The 26142-nt window shown below is 39.2% G+C and overlaps 1 protein-coding gene across 5 annotated transcripts in view; it reads right to left on the bottom strand.

Moving 5' to 3' along the window:
• dpp10 (dipeptidyl peptidase like 10) overlaps positions 1-26142 on the bottom strand; it is a 1117462-nt gene that overhangs the window by 51608 nt on the left and 1039712 nt on the right. For all 5 annotated transcript variants that reach the window (XM_078403450.1, XM_078403449.1, XM_078403451.1 and 2 more), the window contains exons 13-14: positions 22795-22902; positions 5955-6046 (exon numbers count right to left, since the gene is read on the bottom strand). In XM_078403450.1, the coding sequence (XP_078259576.1) occupies positions 5955-6046; positions 22795-22902 (200 nt within the window). The remainder of the gene's footprint in view (positions 1-5954; positions 6047-22794; positions 22903-26142) is intronic.

Below are 26142 nucleotides of genomic sequence, written 5' to 3'. Positions count from 1 at the left end.
AGATTCCACACTTGCCTCACTGATGAGATTAAAAAGTCAGCAAAACTGAGGACCTGAGCATGCATCATTAACAACTGAGCATCCAGCCAGTTTCTTGATGGCAGGATTCACAGGTTTCAATGTCTACTCACTCAGCTTCTTGCTGGGTTTTGTTTGGTAGGTGCATGAACTTGAGACAAAACAAATCAAATCTGGGCAAACATTAACAGTATGATGTCATGCAATCCTATCATTTAACAGAAATGACAGAAGTTTTGGTGAATATTGAAGCTCGCTGAAATGTACCGCAGGGCTGCATCGCACTTATGATATGCTAGAAGTTGATTGACATTTCTGGGATTCAAATTGTCAATATTTAATCTGTGAGAGCTCTGCAGTCACTACGGTTAAAACGATGATTGATTGCAAAATGAAGATGGAGTTCTGAATGTCCTAATGCATTAGTCACTGAGAGCAAACGTGTAAACTCAGTGAACAGTTAAGATGATAATAGTGCATCTTACTTCACTGCAAGATAATTTGAGTGCAGACGTAACAGCAGAAGTAACAATACCATTGTTTGTATACTCAATCCTCTTGCAGTCAAGGTACAATTTTAGTGGAATCTGTTATATTGTGTGCAGATTTGCCTTTATATCTAAAAAGAATATACTGTACTTGCCACAGAAGGTGTGCAAATGTGACTGACTTCTGGATTGGCGAGATTGTCACATGGGAAGGGATTAGTTTGACTCAAGTCTGTATCCACAAGAAGAATGAGAGGAGATTTCATTGAAAGGAACAAAATGCTGATATGGCTTAACAGGCTGGGAGTGGTGGGTCTAGAATCATGGTTACAGTCTCAGAGATGGGAAAGATGTCTAGGACTGAGATGAGGAGAAACATGTTGATGATCAGGACCTCAGTTTTGCTGACTTTTTAATCTCATCAGTGAGCCAAGTGTGGAAACATGGCGAACATCATAGAATACAGAATAGAACATTGTCCATCACCCACCATGTCTGTGCCAACCATCAAGCATCTATCTATAGGAATCCCACTTTTCAACATTCGGTACATAGCCTTCAATGGTTTTGCATTTCATGCTCATCTAAATACTGATTGTTGTGAAAGAACCTTCCCCCATTGTGAGAGAACCTCCCCCTAGTCCGTTCCACTTCTCAGCCATCTTCTGCATAGAAAGATACTTCCTCAAATGCCCTCTAAATCATCTATGCCTTACTTTAAACCTATACTCTTTGATTATAGATATCTTTGCAGAGGGGAAAGGTTTCTTGTGATCCAACGTGTCTATGGCCCTCATAATTTTGTACACTTCAATCAAGTCACCCCTCAATATTTTCTTCTCCAAAGACACCAAACCCAGCTGAAATGCCCCAAACTATGTAACATCCCGATGAGTGTCCCTTGCACTCTCTCCAGAATAATCATTTCAACCTTATAACCAGAACTCCAGTTGTGCCTGAACTAGTTTTTTACTCAGTTCGACTATAATCACCTTGCTCTGATATGCTTTGTCCCAGCTAATAAAGTCAAGTATCCAGTGTGCATTCCAACGACTTGGAATTTTGCCTTCAGGGATGATGAACATGCACATCCTATGTTCTTCAGCTTAGTTTATTGTCTCGTGTACCGTGGTACAGTGAAAAGCGTTTTTGTTGTGTGATAAGCAGTCAGCAGAAAGACAATATATGATTATAATTGATCCATTTATAGTGGATAGATGAATGATAAGGGAATAATGTTTAGTTCAAGGTAAAGCCAACAAAGACCGATCAAGGGTAGTCCGAGGGTCTCAAAGAGGTAGATAGTAATTCAGTACTGTTCTCTGGTTGTGGTAGGATGATTCAGCTGCCTGATAACAGCTGGGAAGAAACTGTCCCTCGGTGTTTACTAGAGTCCTACCATTCATTGTGTAAATCCTAGCCTTATTAGTCCTCCCAAAACCCATCCTCTCATATTTTTCAGGATAAAATGTAATTCACCATTTTTCTACCCGTCTGCAAAATAATCTTGCAACCTAAGACCATCCATTTCACCATCAATACCATCACCAATATTCATGTCATCTGCAAGTTTACTAATGTCTGCTGTCCAGATTGTTAAAATGTATAACAAACAGCAGGGAATGCTGCAGTACATCCTTGGTCATGGGCTTCTAATTGCAAAAGCAATCTTTGACCATCAGCCTCAGCCTCCAGTTAGCAAGCCAACAAGCCAAATTATCCCAAATCTTTTGGATCGGGTTTTGATGGTAAACTTATCAAAGGCTTTATGGAAGTCTATACAAATTACATTAACTAATGACCCTGAGTAACATACTTAGTTTCCTCCTTAAAAATTGCAATCAAATCAATCAAACAGGACCGACCAGTGATCCCTGCACACTTACGCTATCCTACACACACAAGGGACAATTTACAATTATACCAAGCCAATTAATCTACAAACCTGTACATCTTTGGAGATATTTTACAATATGAATAAAGATACAATAAAGATGAAATCTTTTAAAAGCAATGAATCTCTTTCTACCTCAGCAGACAAATGATCAGTAAACACGTGTCTACGTAAATGACAGTATTAATCACTATGGTTATAGGACCCTAAGATCTCTACCTTTCAAAGGTAGCAAATTTACTTGCTCTTGATTGTTTGGGTTGCACTATAATTTGGTTTGAATGTTTCCCCTGATTTGGGAGCTGATGAGGTTGTGTCCATGGATGCACCACAACCAGAGGCAGGTCTCAATTGATGATTTCTCATGGAATCATACAGTAAGGAAACAGACCTCATGGGGCACCAAGTACCTATACCTGCAGCTGAATAAATGGGTCACACATTGGTATCATCAGGACCAATTGAACTGCAGAAGTAGGAAACTGATCCCAAGGAGAACAAGGTGTTAATGAGATGAGAAAGCAGGAAATTCAAAATTTAATTTAAAACTTTTTAGAATACTTAGCTGTTAAAAACTAAACAGGTAACAAACTTCAGGACCATGTAGCTGTAAATTAATTCTTGCTTTCTGCTGCTCTCTCTCTCAATCCATCTGAGGGTCGTGTGATAATTCAGTGCTTATGTTTGATCTCCTGAAAGGGGAGGGAGAGGAGCCAGAGGTCGTGGTACATATAGGTACCAACAATATAGGTAGGATAAGGGAAGAGGTCCTGAAAGGAGAATTCAGGGGGCTAGGAAGAGAGTTAAAAAAAAGGACTTCCAAAGTAATAATCTCAGGCTTACTGCCTGTGCCACGCGATAGTGAGAATAGGAATGGAGTGAGGTGGAGGATAAATACGTGGCTGAGGAACTGGTGCAGGGAGCAGAGTTTCAAGTTTTTGGATCATTGGGACCTCTTCTGGGGGAAGTATGACCTTTTCAAAAAGGACGGGTTGCATCTGAACCCGAGGGGAACCAATATCCTGGCGGGGAGATTTGCTAAAATAACTGCAGAGACTTTAAACTAGTATGGTTGGGGGGAGGGACTCAAACACAGATAGCTAATAGGCAGTGTGTGAGGCAGGAGGCAGAAAAGGGAAACACTCAGACCCAATATGTAGGAGAGAAAGAAGGGAAAAGAAATAAACTGAGAATAAGAAATGATGGGTCCCTTAAATGTGTATATTTTAATGCTAGGAGCATTATAAGAAAGGTGGATGAGCTTAGAGCCTGGATTGACATCTGGAAGTATGATGTTGTGGCGATCAGTGAAACATGGTTGCAGGAGGGTTGCGATTGGCAATTAAATATTCCAGGATTTCATTGTTTCAGATGTGATAGAATCGGAGGGGCAAGAGGTGGGGGTGTTGCATTGCTTGTCAGGGAGGATATCACAGCAGTGCTTTGGCAGGACAGACTAGAAGGCTCGATTAAGGAGGCTGTTTGGGTGGAACTCAGAAATGAGAAAGGTTTAGCAACACTTATAGGGGTGTATTATAGACCGCCAAATAGGGAACGAGAATTGGAAGAGCAAATATGTAAGGAGATAGCAGATATTAGTAGTAAGCACAGAGTGGTGATTGTGGGTGATTTCAATTTTCCGTATATAGACTGGGAATCACATTCTGTTAAAGGGCTGGATGGTTTGGAGTTTGTAAAATGTGTGCAGGATAGTTTTTTGCAGCAATACGTAGAGGTGCCTACCAGAGAAGGGGCAGTGTTGGACCTCCTGTTAGGAAATGAGATGGGTCAGGTGACGGAGGTATGTGTTGAGGAGCACTTTGGGTCTAGTGATCATAATGCCATTAGTTTCAATATCATTTTGTGCCTTTGTTTAAAAAAGGTTCTAAAAGTAAACCTAGTAAACCTAGCGTCTGTGGTGGGAAAATTAATGGAAAAGATACTTAGGGACAATATATATAATTATTTGGATAATCAAGGCCTGATTAGAAACAGTCAACATGGATTTGTGCCTGGAAGGTCATGTTTGACTAATCTTCTTGAATTTTTTGAAGAGGTTACCAGGGAAATTGATAAGGGCAAGGCTGTGGATGTTGTCTATATGGACTTCAGTAAGGCATTTGACAAGGTTCCACATGGAAGGTTGATTAAGAAGGTTAAATCGTTGGGTATTAATAGTGAGGTTGCAAGATGGATTCAACAATGGCTGAATGGGAGATACCAGAGGGTAACGGTTGACAATTGTATGTCAGGTTGGAGGCCAGTGTCTAGTGGAGTGCCCCAAGGATCTGTGTTGGGTCCACTGTTGTTTGTCATTTACATTAATGATCTGGATGATGGTGTGGCAAATTGGATTAGTAAATATGCAGATGATACTAAGATAGGTGGAGTAGTTGATAGTGAGGTAGATTTTCAAAGTCTACAGAGAGACTTGGGCCTTTTGGAAGGGTGGGCTGAAAGATGGCAGATGGAGTTTAATGCTGATAAGTGTGAGGTGCTGCATTTTGGTAGGACAAATCAAAATAGGACGTACAGGGTAAATGGTAGGGAATTGAGGAATGCAGTGGAACAGAGGGATCTGGGAATAACTGTGCATTGTTCCCTGAAGGTGGAATCTCATGTGGATAGGGTGGTGAAGAAGGCGTTTGGTATGCTTGCCTTTATAAATCAGAGCATCGAGTATAGAAGTTGGGATGTAATGTTAAAATTGTACAGGGCATTGGTGAGGCCGAATCTGGAGTATGGTGTGCAGTTCTGGTCGCCAAATTATAGGAAGGATGTCGACAAAATGGAGAGGGTACAGAGGAGATTTACTAGAATGTTGCCTGGGTTTCAGCACTTAGGCTACAGAGAGAGGTTGAACAGGTTGGGTCTTTATTCTTTGGAGCGTAGAAGGTTGAGGGGGGACTTGATAGAGGTTTTTAAAATTTTGAGAGGGACGGACAGAGTTGGGTAGGCTTTTCCCTTTGAGAGTGGGGAAGATTCCAACAAGGGGACATAGCTTCAGAATTGAGGGACAAAGGTTTAGGGGTAACATGAGGGGGAACTTCTTTACTCAGAGGGTTGTGGCTGTATGGAATGGGCTTCCAGTGGAAGTGGTGGAGGCTGGCTCGATTTTATTATTTAAGAGTAAATTGGATAGGTATATGGATAAGAGGGGATTGGAGGGTTATGGTCTGAGTGCAGGTAGATGAGACTAGGTCAGGGAGAATGGTCGGCGTGGACTGGTAGGGCCGGACAGGCCTGTTTCCATGCTGTAGTTGTTATATGTTATATGTTATATGTTATATGTTAAAGAAACAACACACAAGACAGTGTACAGTAATCTGATTCTGAAATAGTCCAGAACAATAGACCATTGTGACAATACTATCCCAAATTTTGGTGAAAGTTTGTGATGGAAAAGTGCATCATTTAAGAAGTAGATGTTTGGTTTATTGTACCTCATGATTAAAATGAAAATATCAGAGGCATCTGATTAATAATTGTTTCCTTATTGCAATGGTTGACATTGTTCAAGGAGGATAAAATATTACAGTGCAGAATAGACTCACATCTTCTGATGGACTTCGTCAAATCCAAGAATTCGGGTGACTTCCCAGTTTCCTGATGTCAGGTGTCGAACACTGCTTAATTCACTTTTTAGCTGCAATTTTTAAATGGAGAGATTAATAACACAAAGTGCATGATTGGGAAGTAACAAAGCCTCAGATACAATAGTACAGCAGGCTAATCATCTCCAATATCGATGGCCCAGTACTAAAAGATAAACACATTTAGATTTAATTGTGAAATGTATTACCAAATTGGATGATCGGTTATTAATTTTCTATCAAATTTCAATGCTAATGGTTACATTTGAGTTTGGTTTTCCACCTTCTAATTTGTATTTCTTCTTGAAATTGGAAGCACAAAGTTTAATTCTTTTTGCAGATAGATCAACAGTGGTAACATTTCAAACACCTGTTAGTTTCAGACACAGGACAAATGTTTTCCTCCTGTAAATTGATTGACTAAATTAAATGTTTTCTTCCTGTAAAGTGAGTAACTAAACCAATTTACATAAGATTATTTGCATCTAACGTTCATGTGGTGTTAATTGAGCAACAGATGCATGTGACAGTAAAGAACTGTTCAGACACACCAATTGAAGTTTCAGGCATTGACTTTGACCACAAACTGAAGACTAGATAATATTATGGTAGCACTAATAGGTCCTCAGAACGTGAATCCAAGCAATGATCTCATGTCTATCGAAATGGTCTGCCCTTTGAAATGTTTTCTTGCTCAGGCATCCTGCCCTCCATCTTGTGATAGAACACATCTCTCCCTTCTCTATCTTGAACACCAACATCATCACAAGAGCATCAGAAACTTTTGAATCGAGCTCTCATTATTTTAGTCTGAAGAAGGGTCTCGACCCGAAACGTCACCCATTCCTTCTCTCCCAAGATGCTGCCTGACCTGCTGAGTTACTCCAGCATTTTGTGAATAAATCTCATTATTTTAGTTTAGTTTAATTGAGAGATACAGCACGGAAACAGGCCCTTTGGCCCACCAAATCTGTGCTGACCAGTGATCCCTGTACACTGCACTATCCTGCACACTGGGCAAAATTTACAATTGTTTTCACCGAAGCCAAATGAACATATAAACCTGTACGTCTTTGGAGTGTGGGAGGAAAACGGAGCACCCGGAGAAAACCCACGCTGTCAAGGAGAGATTGTACAAAATTATTAAATTCTATTGTTGGATTTCTTAAAAATGCCCAATATGTTTAGAGATTAATATTTTTTTATAAATTTGAACGATGACAATCTGATCTTAGCCTGAGCTCTATTTTCTATGTTTTCTTTAGAGATACAGCATGGAAACAGGCCCTTCGGTCCACGCCGACCAACGATCACCCATTCACAATAGTTCCATGTTATCCCAGTTTTGCATCCGACACACTCGAGCCAAATTACAGAAGCCAACTAACCTACAAACCTGCACGTCATTGGAATATGGGAGGAAACCGGAGCACCCGGAGGAAACCCACATGGTCACAGTGAGAACGTACAAACTGCATACAGACAGCATCCGGAGTCAGGATCGGCCCCAGGTCTACGGCTCTGCAGGGCAGCAACTCTATCACTGCACTGCTTATATTTCCCTTTAACCCTCGATATTTTGATTCATTTTAGTTTGTTAACAGTAAATGTGGTTTCCAGTGGCGTTATTGCTTTGTACTCTGCTTCCAAAATTCAACTCCATCAATTAACTTTAAAAAGCATTAGCTCTACCATATTGTCAGTTTACTGTTACCTACCGGGAATGAATTTCTAGGTAAATGGCTCAGGAAGACAAGACTATTTTTACATTAAAAATTGTAACCATGCACAAGATGATGAACTGTACTTAGATTCAGCTATAAATCTTTTATGCATGACTATGAACTAATGCTGAATATTAATTTCAGAAGCAATAAATTCTGAGATGATAACGTGCAGGAATCATATTTCATGATTTAAGTTTTTTTCATTGTTTTAAGCAATAATGGTTAAGTGCTCCACTAAACAATTTGGAGTGCTTGGGAAGACCACGCATCACAAGGGTTTAGACAGGAAAGTTAGGTTCATTGCAAAATGAGATGCATAAAAATTTGAAATTGATATTTTTAAACGATAGCCTCTTCCAAGAGTAGAATTATTTTTCAACATTTATTTAGTATTTTTAAAATGTATGACTAAGTGATTTACTGTCTTAGTGATTTGAGTTAAAATTACAAGCTGCCTGTCCGTGGGCGTGGGGGGAAGAGAGTGGAAGTTTTGTTGCCTCCATCACAGTGAGGGGGTGTTTGGAGTCACTGTGATGGATGTTTGTGTTGGGGTCGTGTGTCCTGTGTTCTTTTCTTTTTTGTTGTGTTCTGTGACTGCTGTAATTTCATTCGGTACCTCGGTACCGAATGACAATAAAGTTCTGTATGTAAGTATGTAAGCATCAGTTAATTTTGTGCAAACACGTACAAATTAATCTTTCTGAATTCTTGTTAAAGAATTGTATTTATTGCAATTATTGACTGTGAACTTTATTAGTATTTAGTGATTGGGTGGAACGATGCCAGTGGTTTAATACATCTGTCTTAGTGATTTGAGTTAAAATTACAAGGTTAATTGACATATCCGTTCAGACTGGCTTTGAAGGAAACACTCAGATTTTTTTTTGAAAGCAATATTAATTACAATTACAAGAGGAAATAGCTGAATGAATTATGTTCCAGAGATATTTTACTGTGGTAAAATGAAATCTTTTGAAATTAGCATGAAGATAAAAGATGAAGTTTAACAGTAGCCCCTAGCTACCGGGCATGCATCCAAGATGCAAAAGACAAGGGAGAAAATGTTAGGCATTATCTAGAGTAATGAAAGATTCATTGTGTAGTAAAGAGGTTCTTTGTGAGCAGAAGCTAGCAAAGGTAGTGTCTATGTTTTAAAAAGGGAATAAGTCAAACCCAAGTAACCCATTAGCCTTATGTCAATACTGTGTGAAATATCTTTATAGACACCAACAATTAGGTGGTCTGCTCAGGTTTATACGTGACCAGATGGAAAATTATCCTTTGCTTTTACATTCCCAGAAGTGGTCTGACTGAAGCTGGTGCAGCTCATCTCTGGGGAAACCAAATTCAGTTCAGAATTAAACAGCTTCCTTCACTGGAATTGGCTAGATAGCCAGGAGCCTGGTGATTTTTCCCAGTTTTTTTGCATGCCCAATTTCGGAGTTTGAAGTTCAATACTTCAGCACGTGTTCTTGAATTATGCTATGCAATATCAATTTAGCAATTTTTAAATCCAGTAAAATCATGTGAAAAACAAAAAAAGTAATACAGTTTTGAATTGATACCATTTGAGTTCTTCAGAAATACTTGAAATAGCTCAAGAGAGCTTATCTATACAATACCTAAGACTTTTTGAATAGTCAGACATATTTTAATTAATTTGTTCCCGGAAACGTAACACTATGTTAGGTGGTGCAGGCGCAGCTAGTAGAGCCGATGCCTCACAGTGCTAAAGACCCGGGTTTGATTCTGACCACCGGTGTTGTCTGTGTGGAGTTTGCATGTTCTCATTGCGACTGCATGGGTTTCATCCGGGTACTACAGTTTTGTCCCACACCCAAAAGAAGTGCGTGCTTGTACATTAATTGACCTCTATAAATTGCTCTGTGTGCACAGAGTGGATGAGAAAGTGGGATAACATAGAGCTAGTGTGAGCAGGTAATGGATGGTCGGCGGTGGACTCGGTGGGCCGAAGGGTATGTTTCAATGCTTTATCTCTAAGCTAAAATTTCTGGCACAAATTGTTTTTCTTGAATAATAAGCATGGCTAATGAAACTAAAGATCTGCATTATTATCTTATAATTTCAAATCAGGGTCTGGTAGTATTGAATTGGGGCATCTATAATGATTAAAAAGTCTCAGTGTAGAATTTTGACTTCATTCATGAATTATTACAGCGATATTTAACTGAACAAATCCTCATGGTCATTTTATTCTAATTTTTTGAAGATCTTTTTCGACAGCAAGTACTTTAACTTTTCTACAGTAGTACGATTCTCAAGAGTCACATTCCATTTTGCATTGCTTTATTCTATTACACAGACCATTCAGCTGTGAAATTATTTCTTCTTTATTCCTTCTTAGTTTTCTGACCCATGAAGTTTAAATAAAGGAGCTCAACTATACGGAGAAGTCCCAGTACCACTATTATTGCTGAATACACAAGCATTCTCTATGTGAGCAGCAGATGCTGTGTCAGCTCAATAAACATTTGTCTCTTTGTGAAATATAATTTAAAGACATGTTTTGAGACCTTGGGGCCAATTTACTCCAAAGCAAGTATTTTTCTACCATTTTCCAGACTTCTATTCAGTTAAAAGTATACTATATTACCTTAGAGCAAGACGTGATCACAGTTTAATAGCAGGTGCAGATCTCTAAAGCTAAGTGATCCATGTTAAACCACACATTCCTTTCAGAGAGTGCTGCCACCTAATAATCGTGACAAGTAAACGCAGAAAGACATTTCAAGACACTGCAAAGGCATTCTGTAAATAAACTCTTACAACTTGGAAACTATTTGATGATTAGTAAGGCATGTTTGCCATGTGCAGAGGGACACACGTTGATAGGTTAATTAGCCGCTGAAAATTGGCCCTAAAGTGGAGAAGACTGGTAAAATCTGGAGGTGTCAATGGTATTGGTTTATTGTCATGTATACTGAGATACAGTGAAAAACTTTTGTTTGTACACCATCCATTTTAATCAGATGGTATTATATACAGTATGAATGAGTACAACTCGTAGTGAAAAGAGCAAATTACCAACATGCAGAATACAGGGTTTTTGCATTATAGCACGACAGTTCTAGATAAAAAGTCCAATGTTCAGAAAGAGATAGGTTGGAAGATCAGGATTACATCCTAACTTATAGGACGACTGTTCAATAGTCTGATAACAGAGGGGAAGCAGCTGTCTCTGAGTTTGGTGGTACATGCTTTCAAGCTTCTGTACCTTCTGCCCGATGTGGGAGAGGTGTACAGAGAATGACGGGGGTGAAAAAAGTCCATGATCATGGTGCCTGTTTTCCAGAGGCAGCGATGGGAAATGAGGGGAGAACGGTAATGGGATCAATGTTATTGGATGCATGATAGTTGCTGTGGATCAGTTGGAGGAAGGGTCTGCATCCATGTTGTATGACTATGGGTCAGTAGGCATTAATTTAGGATCCACTGCTACAGAATTCTACAATGCCCAAGGCCCATGGCAACATGACAGCAATAGCAAGTGCGAGGCAGAACCTTTGCTGGGTAAGAATTTTCTACTTAAGATGGGTTTCTTTTTATTTTACTTTAGAAATACAGCGTGGAAAGAGGCCCTTTGGCTCACCAAGTCCGTTCCGACCAGTGATCCCCGCACACTAGCACTGTCTCACACACACGAACAACAATTAAAAAATTTACCAAGCCAATTAGCCTACAAGGCCGTACATCTTTGGAGTGTGGGAGGAAACCAGATCTCCCGGAGAAAACCCATGCAAGACACGGGGAGAACGTCCAAACTCTGTACAGACAACCCCCATGGTCAGGATCGACAGGATCTGTGGTGCTGTAAGGCAGCAACTCTACCGCTGTGCCATCGTGCTGTCCTGTATTTACATAAAGGCAGTTCTCAAGACTGCTGCGCAGTAAGTCACATTATTGAATACCTCTAAAAAATACATTTGGTTAGCATATATAAATATTGTGCTGTGTGGTAGAATTTCTAGCCCATTCAGTCCAAGTATCTTAGGAATTTGATCAAAGGATTAGTAGGTGAGTAGGTGCAAGGTAATAGAAGAGTGTTGAAAAAGAAATGGAATTGAAAAATAGAAAAGAATAGGAAAATATACAGGATTTGTGTTAACACAGTCATGAAGTGGTCCAATGTCAAGGTGATAAATACAAAAACATGCAGTAGTCAAACATAGAATGGATCCACATGAAAGAGAATTTTAAATATTACCCGCGGGGGATTGGCAAACCGCATGGGTCAGGGAAAGCTGGTGTGACTGGCAAACAAGATATGATGGGGGAAGATAGACTGAGGTTGAGCTGAAATTATGAAATGTGGAGGATGGGATGTCAATCATGAAAGAGTTTGAGCAAGTAAATATGAACTGAAAATCGGTTTCAACAGGTGGATTAAGGCATGGGTGATGTTGAGTAATTATACAGAGGTGATATTAGACAGTATAAGAAAATAACTGCAGATGCTGGTACAAATCGATTTATTCACAAAATGCTGGAGTAACTCAGCAGGTCAGGCAGCATCTCGAGAGAGAAGGAATGGGTGACGTTTCGGACCCGAAACGTCACCCATTCCTTCTCTCCCGAGATGCTGCCTGACCTGCTGAGTTACTCCAGCATTTTGTGATATTAGACATTCTATGTAATGGTTAGTAAGTCAATATGTAATGGTTAGTATTTGCTAGGAATGGGGAGAAAGTAATAGTTTACTTAAAGTATATATGATGGCTTAAACAGTGGTGGAAACGTAGAGATAGACACACATGTGAAAGCTTACTTTGATATTCAGATAAAGAGACAAACCATCAACATTAAAAAAAACTGCAGGCATACTACTTTCAATGCATATCAAAACATGGGCGTATATTTTAACTAGAGATAAATGAAATAGCAAAACTAAAAAATGATATCCAATTTAAAGTTCATCCTTTAGATTTATGCTTTTGATTTGACTGCCAAAAATGAATAAATATGGACCTTTTTAGTACTGAGATACATTTCAGTTTTTAAATTCATTCAACGATAAAAAATATGTAAATATGCATTCACCTCAGCATTAGAAAAACATACAAAAATGGAAAACATTTCACAAATTATTAGCAGTACCCACTGAGTGAAATGAAGCTTGACTAATTTCCTTACTTTGATGCAGCCGTGTGTCTTTAATCCTCACATGATAAAAGAGGAAATAAAGGATATTAAAATATACAGGATCAACTTGTCTCTGGCAAGATAAATTGACTGCAAACTCCCAGAGGTTCCTTCCTGTCACTGGGGCTAATTGTACTGTGCCAGAATCCCACACATAGTTATCTTCATTGTGAAGTTGTCCTTGAATTGTGCCATTCCTACCTTGCTGGTTATCTGCTAATTTCACTAAAATTCATAAAGGACATATGATCCACATATTTTATTTTATTCATAGGATGCTCTCTAGCAGGGAATGCTATTTTCAAAACCAAATAATAAATTTAGCAGCTCATCTATATATTAAAACTCTCGTTTGTTTGTTTGTTTGTTCCTGAACCACAGCCAAAACGGTACACGATAGCATGACAATTTTAGGCCCACCTTACTCACTGTTGTCCCTTGGATGCTAATGGAAGAAATATCATTGAAATTCGTTGTTATATTTTTTAAGTTATTCACATTTTAAAGTTTAAATCTATCTCCTAGGGAGGGAGGGGAGGGAGGATAAGGGGGTTGAGGGGGAAAGGGGGAGGGGGAGGAGAGAGGGGGAGGGGGGAGGGGGGGAGAGGGGAGGGAGGAGGGAGGTGAGGGGAGGAAGCGAGGGGTGGGAGAGGATGCTGCACCAATACAAGTTTGGGCCCAACGGGTCCATTTGGTCTAGTAGAACATAAAACACCAGTACAGCGATGGGCCCCACGGCCCACAATGTCTATGTTGAACAATAAACAACAAATTAATCTACACCCTTCTGGTTGCAAAAAATCCATATCCCTCCAATCCTGACATATTTGATAGCCTTTCTAAAAGCCTATCAAATGCCACAATCATATTTGCTTTCACCATGACCCTTGGAAGTGCATTCTATGTAAAATACCTGCCACACACATCTCTTTTAAACTTTTTCCCTCTGACAAACTATTTAACACTTCCACCCTCAGAAAAAGTGTTCTGACTCTTTTGCCTACCTATGATTAGCTGTTTCCCCTATCAACTATGTCATAATTTTACATTCCTATTATATCTACCCTCATCCTAAGTTGTCCAACCAAAACAATCCATTTGTTCAACCTCTCTTTATAGCTAATACCCTCTAAAATCCAAGCAGCATCCAGGTAAACCTATTTTGCAATCTCTCCAATGCCTCCACATCCCTCCTGTAAATGGGGCAACCAGAACTGCACCCAATACTAAAAATACAGCCCAACCAAAGTCCCCTAAAACTGCAACATGTCCTCCCGACTCTTACATTCAATGCTGCAACCAATGAAGGTAAGCATACCAAACACTTTCTTTACCATTCTATTTAATTATGTTGCCACTTTCAAGAAGCTTTGGACTTAGACCCCAAGAACCACTGTAAATCATTCCAGTTGTCGGTCCTGCTAATAACTGTATACTTTCCCCCTTCCCCCTCAGCATTTGACTTCCCAAAGTGCAACACTCACAATTGTCCTGATTAAACACCATCTCTCATTTCTCCACCCATATGTATAAATGAGCAATACCCTGTGTATCCCTTGACTGTCTTCTTCACTGTCTGCAACTCAGCCATTTTTTGTGTCCTCTACAAATTTACAAAACAACCCATCTACATTTGCATCCAAGTCATTGCTATCAATGACAAAAAACACAATTGGTCACAGAATGGCATCCTTCCACCATTACCCTTTGTCTTCTATGGGTAAGTGAGTTCTGAATCCTAACTACAAAGTTGCTATAGATCCCATGCACTTTAATCTTCAGGTTCAGCCTATCATGTGTGAGTTTGTCAAATGTCTTAATAAGTTCTCTGTAGATAACATTCACTGCCCTGTCCTCATCAATCACCATCATCACCCTCCTAAAAGAAACCCAAAAGATGACCTGCCCTGCACAAAACTACTCACTTTCTTTAATTAGTCCATTCTCTTCCAAATGTGAGTAAATCAAATTTAGGTAAACACACTCCAATAGCTTTCCTGCCACTGACACAAGGCTCACCAACAACAATTACCTGGATTACCAACAATTACCTCTTTCTCTTCTTAAACAAAGGCATTGGGTACTCTAGAACTTTGTAATTGGCTGGAAAGACTATGAGGAAATGTAAAAACATTCCTTCTGTAATGAGTGAAGATTGTTGGGATTCATTTGATACTGATGCCTTTGAAAGGATGAGTGTATAATATTAGAATTCAACACACCATAACTTGGTTCTGCCACAATACAGTGACCAGAGTCCATTTTACAAATGATATAGAGTTCATCATGGTGAGAGTTATGGGTGGCACAGTAGTGCAGCTGTAGAGCTGCTGCTTTACAGCACTTGCAGCGCCAGAGACCCGGGTTTGATCCCGACTATGGGTGCTGTCTGTACAGAGTTTGTACTTTCTCCCCGTGACCTGCATGGGTATTCTCCAAGATCTTCGGTTAACTCCCACACTCCAAAGACATACAGGTTTGTAGGTTAATTGGCTTGCTATTAATGTAAATTGTCCTTAGTGTGTGTAGAATAGTGTTGGTGTGCAGGAACCGCTAGTCGGCGCGGACTCAGTGTTCCGAAGGGTCTGTTTCTGCGCTGTATCTCTAAACTAAACTAAACTAAAGTTGGACATGTAACTGGTTTTGTGCTTGACTATTTCACTGAGGCCAATTCTGACAAATCTTGCAAGGGGGATTTAATTGGATATTCAATGGGAGGAAATCTGGTGCAGTTATAAGTTTGAAAAGGATATCATCCTGCAGGAAGATGATAAGAGGCGGAAAATAAATGGACTTGCTGAAGGCAGCGTAAATCTTACAAAACGTATTCCCTATCTGCTGATGCAATTATAAACTTTAAAACATTTATATTTGAAGTGTCGGCCTTACTGACAAGGCTAGTATTTAATGGCCATCTTAAGCTGCTCTGTAGTGGTCCTTCTTAGATCTAAATGGCTTGTTAAGCTAATCCAGAGAGAAGAAAAGGCCAGCTGTATTTCTATCGCGTTAGAATTAATAAAATAAATAATTGTGTCTTTTCTCTACACTTTAAAGACTGATATTTAGATAAATAGAGATTGAAAAAAAAGCACAGCCCAAGTCCCAGAATTAGCAAGGCTAGATATATAGTTACTGTCCACCTTAATGCTCTTCCCAATGTGTGTTTAAGCTCTATTTTGAACCCCCGAGCTCATCTTGACTGTGGTGTGTCCCTCTTATTGTCTGTATTTTTCTCCCGCTAGCTATTGATCACACAGATTTCCTCTCTGGACTCTCATGATGGTTGATGTTGTCAATTGTTCTTCCTATTAAGGTTCTAGAATGCTTCCATTTCGAAAGATCACTATGCCATGCAAAGCTTGGCCTCAACCCTATATTTGCTTTCCTCTCTAAAGTCCTTGAAGGTGCTATACTCTCGAATGTGAGTCCCTCTTTCCTTGAACACTTTGATTAAATCTCTCCAATCTCTTCTGGTTCTCGCCACAGTTCTGAAAAAGCTATTATCAACGCCACTAATGGAATGCCATGTGTCATAACAAAGGTTATCTGACCGTCTTTATTCCTCTCAGTGGATCAGCAGCCTTTTATGTGGTTCCTCCACCAACGCCTCTTCAGTTGCATGAAACCACAGTCTATTGATTCCATTCTTATCTGTCACTTATCATAGTTTCTCTCCAGGCAGCTGCATCATTTTCCTTGGGTGATCTTTCACCTCTCCTCTATCTCATGTACATGATGGGCCTTTGCGGCATTATTTTCTGCATGCAGTCTGATGATAGATACGTGGCCCCAGAGCAGAAGCGTCCACATCGAGGGGCTGGAAACTGGAAGTATCTTGAGCTAATTCTGCTACCACCATCATCTACTGTACAAGTGAGGCTCCCACCGATTGTCGCCGGAAGCTTGCGCCCTTTTCGGGACGGACGATGACAGTGATGTAACATTTGAATGATGGACATGAAAGAAGAAGATAGATACGTCATCAATAATTGTCTTTAGTTCTTGCTATCTCTAAATTATGGGATTGCTTGACAGACATTAAGTACTTGACTTGCAATTTTTTTCCAACTAAATAATGCAGATACTGAAAACATTGCCTTTGGCCCTCAACATAAATTTAAAACCCTATCCACTTCTCTATCATATTGAAAGTTCCATGTACATATGTTGTTGCTATTGCCTTCAACATACAAAACAGTGCACCGGAGTTAAAATCCAGAATCGGATCAGATTGGATTGAGACAGATGGCTCATAGATACACAGTTTGGGTTATCTGTTATTACCACCTGGATTCAGTTTTTTCCCCTAAATGAGAAATCCACCTGTTTATACTAGTTCATTAACATCTAATATCTATTTCACTTTCATAAGTTTATAATTTATAGGAGCAGAATTAGGCCATTCGGTCCATCAAGTCTACTCTGCCATTCAATCATGGCCAATCTATCTTGCCCTCTCAACCTCATTCTACTGCCTTATCGTCATACCCCTGACGCCTTTACTAATCAAGTATCTGTCAATCTCTGCCTTAAAAATATTCATTGACTTGGCCTCTACAGCTGTCTGTGGCACTGAATTCCATAGATTCACCACCCCTCTGACTAAAGAAATTCTCCTCATCTCCTTTCTAAAGGTACATCCTTTTATTCCGAGGCCATGGCTGCTGGTCCTAGACTCTCCCACTAGTAGAAACATCCTCTCTACATCCACTCTATCCAGGTCTTTCACTATTCAGTTTCAATGAGGTCTCCCCTCATCCTTCTAAACTCCAGCGAGTACAGGCCCAGTGCTCATCATATAATTCATGGGATCATTCTCGTAAATGCCCTCTGGACCCTCTCCAATGCCAGCACATCCTTCCTCAGATATGGGGTGCAAAACTGCTAACAATACTCCAAATGCAGTCTGACCAGTGCCTTATAAAGATTCAGTCATACATCCCTGTTTTTATATTCTAGTCATCTGCAAATAAATGGTAGCATTGCATTTGCCTTCCTTACTACCGATTTGACTTTCAAATTAATGTTTTGGGAATCCTGCACAACTTTTGGTTTGGTTTGGAGGGATATGGACCAAACGCGGGCAGGTGGGACTAGTGTAGCTGGGACATGTTGGTCGGTGTGGATTTCTGAATTCTCTGCTTTCTCTGAATTCCTAGTACCAAAATGCATGACTCCTTGCTTTGCTGCACTGTATTCCATCTGCCACTTCTCAGTCCACTCTCTCAACCTGTCCAAGTCCTTCTGCACAGTCCCTGGTTTCTCTACATTACCTGCCCCTCCACCTATCTTTGTGCCATCTGCAAGCTTGGCCACAAAGCATTTTAAGCAAGCTTCTGCAATACTTTAACACTAATGCCACTGAACAGGCTTAAAAGAAGTAGAAAATGAATTCTATAATGCAACAAATTTACAGTAACTATTTTCTTCCCATCCTTATGAAAGCTATTTTCTTGTTCCCTGGAAGTAGGAAGAAAGCTGTTTACAGTGGCATAGAAATGGTTAAATAATGGCTTAGAAAGATGTCAAAAAACTTAAGGATGTACATCATGTTACAAAAAATGGGGGGAAAATAATTAAAAACAGTTGGCTTTCAGCCAGATGATCAATGCATGAGACAAAATAAAATAGAAATTTCCCTCTAGGGCAGTTATTGTACATTATGTTACAATTGAGAACTCATGTCACCTGTTCATCTTTGCTTTTCCAAAGGCAATGTTCAGTTCTAGAAATCTTATCATACCCGTGAGCTTCAAGTCCTTGAATCATCAATATCATTTATGTCTGAATCAGCTCTCACACAGCAATGCCCTCTCAGAGGTAGATTGTTCAGAACAGCAACTAATGTTCTAAATCAAACTGCCAGTAAATCAGCCACTTGTGGTGGAGATTGCTTCTGAAATCAAATGCTTTCTCGTGACTTGTTAGCCATTTGACTGTGTGTTGAAAAATGGGTGTTCTGCTGAATTAAAACATATTCATCCTTTTTGTGCAGCAAAAGGCTTTGCAAAGCCTTCTAGATTAGTAGCTCACAAACTATATTCCATTTTAATACTTCACATTTTCCAGGATTCTAGAAGCCAACACAGCAAGCTCCCACAAATTGCAATGTGATGATAATTAGAAAATTTGATGTTGATCAATGGATAAACTTAGCTTTGTGTCATAATCTACATTTTGGGATAAAACATTATCATAGTATGTATGGAAACAAGTCCTTTGGCTCACCGAGTCTTTACCCACAACCACTCATTTACAATGATCCTATGTTTTTATTCTCCTCACATTCTGAACATCTCCCATTACATTCTCCCATTCATAGATACATAGATACATAGACAATAGGTGCAGGAGTAGGCCATTCGGCTCTTCGAGCCAGCACTTCCATTCAATGTGATCTTGGCTGATTATCTACAATCAGTACCCCTTTCCTGCCTTCTCCCCATACTGCATGATTCCACTCGCCCTAAGAGCTCTATCTAACTCTCTTTTGAATGCATCCTGTGAATCGGTCTCCACTGCCTTCTGAGGCAGAGAATTCCACAAATTCACAACTGTCTGTGTGAAAAAGTTTTTCCTCATCTCAGTTCTAAATGGCCTACCCCTTATTCACTACATACTTGGGGTAATTCACAGTAGCCAATTAACTCATCAACCCTGATGTCTTTGGGATGTGTAAGGAAACTAGACAACCTGAAGGAAATCCATGTAGCCACAGAGAGAATATGCAAACTCCACACAGACAATACATGAGGTCAGTATTGAATCCGAGTCTCTGTTATTGTGAGGCAGTAGCTCTATTAGTTGAATATAGCCTGCATAGTGGCATAGCAGTCGAGTTGCTGCCAGACACCTGGGTTCGATCCTGACTCTGGGTGATGTCTGTATGGAGTTTGTACTAAGGGGTAGGCCATTTAGAACGGAGATGAGGAAGAACTTTTTCAGTCAGAGAGTGGTGAAGGTGTGGAATTCTCTGCCTCAGAAGGCAGTGGAGGCCAGTTCGTTGGATGCTTTCAAGAGAGAGCTGGATAGAGCTCTTAAGGATAGCGGAGTGAGGGGGTATGGGGAGAAGGCAGGAACGGGGTACTGATTGAGAGTGATCAGCCATGATCGCATTGAATGGCGGTGCTGGCTCGAAGGGCTGAATGGCCTACTCCTGCACCTATTGTCTATTGTCTATTGTCTATTGTCTCTGTGATCGCATGGGTTTCCTCCCACACTTCAAAGACGTACAGGTTTGTAGATTAATTGTGTTCGGTAGAATTGTAAATTGTCCCTAGTGTGTTATTTAGTGTATGGGGCGATTGCAGTTCGGCGCAGACACAGTGAGATCAATGGCCTGTTTCCGCACTTTATCTATAAAGACTAAAGTCTAGTTGTGCCTGTTTTGTTACTTGTTCAGTTGATTGTATCGCTGTGGTTGAAAAGGGTGAAGAAATGTACACTGCATCCTTCTGAATTATTTTTTTAATCAAGGTACAATTAGGTACAATTCAGAGAGAAAAAGTTAACCTGCTTTCTCTCCCTCCACAATCTGTCTGTACACGTACAAAAAATAGTAATGTCAAGCTTCAATAGAATAATTTTGATTTATTCTTGTTCATACCAGTGCAGAAATGAAAGTAGCATATAAAATTATGAGAGACATGGATTTGATAGATAGTCAGTCTTTTTCTGAGGGTGGAAACATCAAAGACTAGAGGGCATAGTTTTAACGTGAGAGAGACAAAATTTAAAGGAGATGTGCAGAGCAAGTTTCTTTACAGAGGAGTGGGTGCCTGAAACATGCTATGAGGGATGGTGGTGGAGGCAGATATGGTGGAGGTTAAAAGGATTTTAGGCAAGCACATGGATATGAAGGGAAAGGAGAGTTTGGCCCACATTTTTGATATTACATGAAAATTATGGTGTATAGAGATAATGGTTATTCAAGTTGGTGGATTATAAATTCTGTGTGGCACATCACTTTTATGTGCTGCACAGCATATTTTAATCAAAAACCTGATTGCTCCATGCACACATTGTTTGCTTCTGAGAGTCCACAAACGTTTTCAACGGAAATTAATAACATAGATCTTGTGGGTGAAGATCTAAATAGTCTATTACTATGTGGGCATCTGTAACTGTGGATTTTGTGAATTTTACTAGGATGCGATACGATAGAACTTGATCTTGAGATCATGGTCTTGAGGTTTAATGGTGGTTCCTCTTCTTTTCGTATTCTATATTTCCAAGCAGGCCATGAGCGTCTAGTCCTACCTATCTATTTCAGTAAGGTAAGACTTGTACAGCAATATTAAAAAGCATAACACTTCAACTGTACATTGAACTGAACATCAAACCAATTTACTGCCAACCTAATTTTGTGCTACATCCTAAGTGGAGTTAAAGAAATGTGAACTACATGGTGTGATCGTCAAAACTACACAGGGTAGTAAAGCAGATAAAGCTGATTCTGCTAGGGCTCGAAAGTAACCCTCAATCAAACTGTTGATGATCAACAATACCTTCCACCATATGTTCATATGTATTCCAAGCTGCCGAATGGTTAAAAATTATTATAAATTATTTTGGTTGCCATTGGAGAAGATGCTGAGGATCCTCACATCCATCAGAGCCACATGCATATGTTTACAACAGTATTGATAGTAATGACCTCCATGCAGCTCATTTTGAGATCAAGTTCTGCCTTCACAATAAGACCAATGTCTAATACAATGTCTGACAATACCATTGTGATAGTCTTAAGTTCATGATACAACTGCATATGCAAAACCAAACTGCATCTAGACAACAGTGATGTTACCTGTAGCAGGTGACACATACTAAATATGTTCCTGGCCATGACCATCTTGAACACAATTGGTGCCATTACAATTGCCATAATCCCACAATTAGTCATCAACTAATTTCATCATTGACCAGAAACCTAAATGGATCCATGCCTATCGACAGAAGGTCAGAGGCAAGATAATCTGCGACCCACTTCCTGACATCCTAACACCTTATGACCATCTCACAATTCAAGTTTGGAATGTCATGGAATACTCTTCATTTTTTTGATTTAGGGCAGTTCCAGAAATACATAAGAACCTCAGGACCAACCAGAAATAATCAGCACAATTAAGTGACATTCCCATCTTCCACCTTAAAAAATGTTCACACTCTCCTCTCCTACCATACTATGACAGCAGTATGTCTCTCCATAAGATACTCCTTGGTAACTTCCCAAAACATCTTCAACAGTACCGCCTAAACCTATGGCTTGTCCCATCTATAGACATATAGGTACATCATAACCTCCAAGATCCTCTCCTAATCATATATTATTCAGACGGTCATCTCCAATCCTTCCATTTCTCTTGGTAAAAAGTCTAAAATCTACCACTGAGCAACAAAGTGGCTACAGCTATACTATATAGACCCTAGTTAAAGAAAGTAGCTCATCTCAATAGAAATTAGAAATGAGCAATAAACGCTGGCCTTGCCTTAAATGCAAAAAAATTACAGCAAGATTTCAGAAGAATTACTTTGTGCTTGTAAAATCTGATCATCCACAATAACGTCAAATTTTCTGCAAGTTTGATGCAAGCAAAAACAAGATCATTCCTACAGATTATACTCCTTCAATTAAATAAATGGCCAATTGCAGGATTTTTTTCTGTGTTGACGAGTAATTATTTCAATTTATCTTCTAACCACCATCAATCAAAACTTGGAATGTTTACAAGAACAAATGTGGAAATAATTAGTATTCCAAGAATGTAACATCTTTTGTAGTTAATTAATTTAAATGAGGTTCATTTGACAGACAAAAAGTAGTACCATCTGGATTCTTATCACTCATATTTGGGGCTGTCTTCTGAATAACAAAAACTGTTTTTATCGATAAAGCACAATTCACTCTAACTTACCTGAAGAGTGAACATTGCTATGTGATGGAATTCTCCACGACCACCTTGTTTTACAGGAACAGTCATAAAAAACTTGCTACCATCCTTTGAGAATACTGGTTCCTCGTTCTAAAAAAAACATCAACAGCATCATCATTAGAAAACCAATTGAACTTAAAAATTCAAGTCGTCTAGTCTCAAGTGAACACTCCTGACCTGTTCGGTCACTGTTCTTTTTGTTCTCACAGAAAATGTTATTATGATCAAAGAGTTAGATTTCTCAAGGAAATGACATGTCACTGGATGAGTACAGTTAGAGGCATTTTGAGCATCATGTATGTTACTTTAAAAGAAGCATTCTATACTCTGAAGTCTGAAGTAGGGCCCCCTATTTCTTGGTAAAAAGAGAATGCTTCCTTTCCAAGTCCCAAAGACAGATAATAAAATAGATAAAGTTAAACGATAATCAATACCCAGAGTTGTACAACTTGGAAACAAGCTATTCGTTCCAACTTGTTCATGCTGATCAAGATGACTCATCTACTGCCCACATTTGACCCATATAATTCTAAAAACCCTTTCCTATCCAAGTCCAAATGTCTTTTAAATGTTATTATAGTACCTACCTCATCTTCTTCCTCCAGCAGCTTGTTTCATATACTCAACACCCTCTGTGTGAAAAAGTTATTTCCCAGGTTTCTATTAAATCTTTCACCTCTCCCCTTAAACCTATATCCTCTGGTTCGATTCTTTTACTCGGGGTAAAAAACTCATTGTGCATTCACACCATCTATTTTATATTTCTTTCTCATCAATTCCTGACCCATTAGGGGCGATTTTCAAGGCTAATTAACATACAAACTTGTACATCCTTGGGATGTGGGAGGCAACCAGAGCATCCAGACGAAACCCACACGGTCACAAGGAGAACGTGCCAACTCCACATAAATAGCACCCGAGGTCAGGATTAAAACTCAGTCTCTGGCACTGCAAAGCACCAGCTGTACCAGTAGCCTGCTCACCGCTCTCTGTACCCCTCATGATTTTAAACACCTCTACAAGAATACCTAGCCTAAATTTGAAAGAAACATTAATAGATTTTATAGAACTTCGTTTTATTAGTCTTATGATTTTTCAGTCCTACCAGAAATGTAACTACTATTCAACTTTAGCAAGGCTGGACCTTTCACAAATGTCTTCTGAACAATATAAATGGAGAAAGAGTGAATATCTTTCCTTTTCTCAGAGCCCCAAATGCTTTTACCTGCTGGAATTGTGATTTAAATTTATTCATTGTGCATTCCACATTCAGAGTGGTAATATGTTTTCCTTTAAGACTAACCATAGATTGGTGAATGTTTGCTGAAGTCCTCCATAAATCTGCAAGTTTCTCCTAAGAATACTTGTAAATAGATAAAGCTCTACAAAAGCAATTCATAGTTCATTCTATAACTATGAATTTTATCTAGTTTATTTGTCTACAATTAGGTCTTCTAAAGGAAGAGTGCTCTTTTTTTACTCCAAAGTTATTCCTTCCTCTAGCTTCACAATTTTCAACTCTTCAATCCTTTTGTCTCACACTTTCTACCTTTCTACCTTGGTTTGGTCCTTTGGTACAACCACCTGCTGATCAAAAAGCTCCCTTACTTCATCATTGCCAGGCCTTGTCCTGCACTTCCAACTCCCCACCCAGCCCCCCTACAATCAGTCTGAAGAGGGGTCCCGACCCAAAATGTTACCTATCCATGTTCTCCAGAGATGCTGCCTGACCAACTGAGTTACTTCAGTGCTTTGTGTCTTTCTTTTTGTAAACCAGCATCTGCAGTTCCTTGTTTCTACATATATGGCTCTAAGCTCGAAATAAATTCTCACTATGATGGGACCTTTAATTAGACTTCATTATTTTTGCATGTTTTAATCCACAAATTAATCTCAACAAATTCTTATGGAATGAAAAACAAAAATGGGAATCGACATATTTGGAAGATCACTCAGACTTGTTTTTCCGAAGTGATTTGACAGATTAACTAATTGTAAGGCGCTGAATAAACTGCTCGTTTATTAGCTTTCCATAGAGTTCAACTTTCTGTACAGTAAATAACATGATATCACTGTATTACTTTACAGTGTTGATACAATTTTCACTAACATTAAAATAGTCTGGCTGTGGTGCTTGACAACCATAAGTGGTGAAATTCTTCTTATAATTTGGCAAGATTCTTAAACATGTTTGCTTTATTTTAAAAGGCACAGGTTTAGTTGCCAGTATTCAATTCTATTTGGCTCAGGAGAGGAGCTCCAGAAGTATTTGATCTACCAACATCTGAAAATACATGGGAATCCAAATTCAGCGGCTTTTAAATGTACAATGCTACATGGAAAAGACATTGGAAAATTAGTTTTCAAATAATGTATAAAGTATTAGAGTTAAATAAAATAATCTGCAGACTGGGTTAATTGTATATCTCAGAGAAAGACTAATACATGGGGGTTAGTTTCAATTGTTATTACTGGATTTTAAAAAAGTAAATGAGCCAGCTATTTACGTTCCATTCAGTGCAAGAAAAAAGCAGTTGTGAAATTGGGAGCTAATTTCTGGTTGCAAACTTTTACCCACAGCAAATAGCCTTATCCTTCATAGACTATAGGCTGTAGACCTACAGATTAAATCTACAGCGTTTGTTTTCTTAACGCCATGCAATAGAATTTCAAGTTAATTTGGAATATATAGGTCAAATTAGGCAAATCATGTCAGAGATGTGTGGGATAATGCCTTTTCCATTATAGCTCTCCTTTTTGGAATATCATGGGGTGAACTTGGAGCACTTTGGCCTAGTGCATGCATCACTAGTAGTCTTACAGGTCAATCTGTGGCCTGAAGATCAGTAAAATACTTCCCCCAAATTCTTGGGATGCTCAAGTGTTTCACTGCACCTATTTCTTGATCTTACCTTTCTGCTGACCCTGACCTATCCAATATACACTTGACTCCCTGACTATCATTCCCCTTGTACCCAATGTACAGCCTGGTCCCTGACCAAGTCCCACCAGACCCTATTATACATCTGATTCCCGATTTACTCAACAAAGGCTGAAATTTCATTTTCTCCATCCAGGCCCTAATCTCCCACAACTTGCAACCTTGTACTATCATTTCTTAGCTATCTTTTCAGAAATAGTATATATGAATAATTATACAATACATAAGTCATTTGATACATGCTTAGCAGAACACAGGTGAACTTGAACCCACAGCTACATATCATGGTGATTTCCCACCATGTAGATTAATTGATAGACATTGATATTTATGAATTTTAACAAGTCTATTATCACTGAACAATACGATGTAGGATATGAGAGGGAAAA

This window comes from Rhinoraja longicauda, chromosome 8, assembly GCF_053455715.1.
Source record: "Rhinoraja longicauda isolate Sanriku21f chromosome 8, sRhiLon1.1, whole genome shotgun sequence".
In the NCBI taxonomy this organism is placed as follows: domain Eukaryota; kingdom Metazoa; phylum Chordata; class Chondrichthyes; order Rajiformes; family Arhynchobatidae; genus Rhinoraja; species Rhinoraja longicauda.
This window is presented reverse-complemented; position numbering and strand designations above follow the sequence as displayed.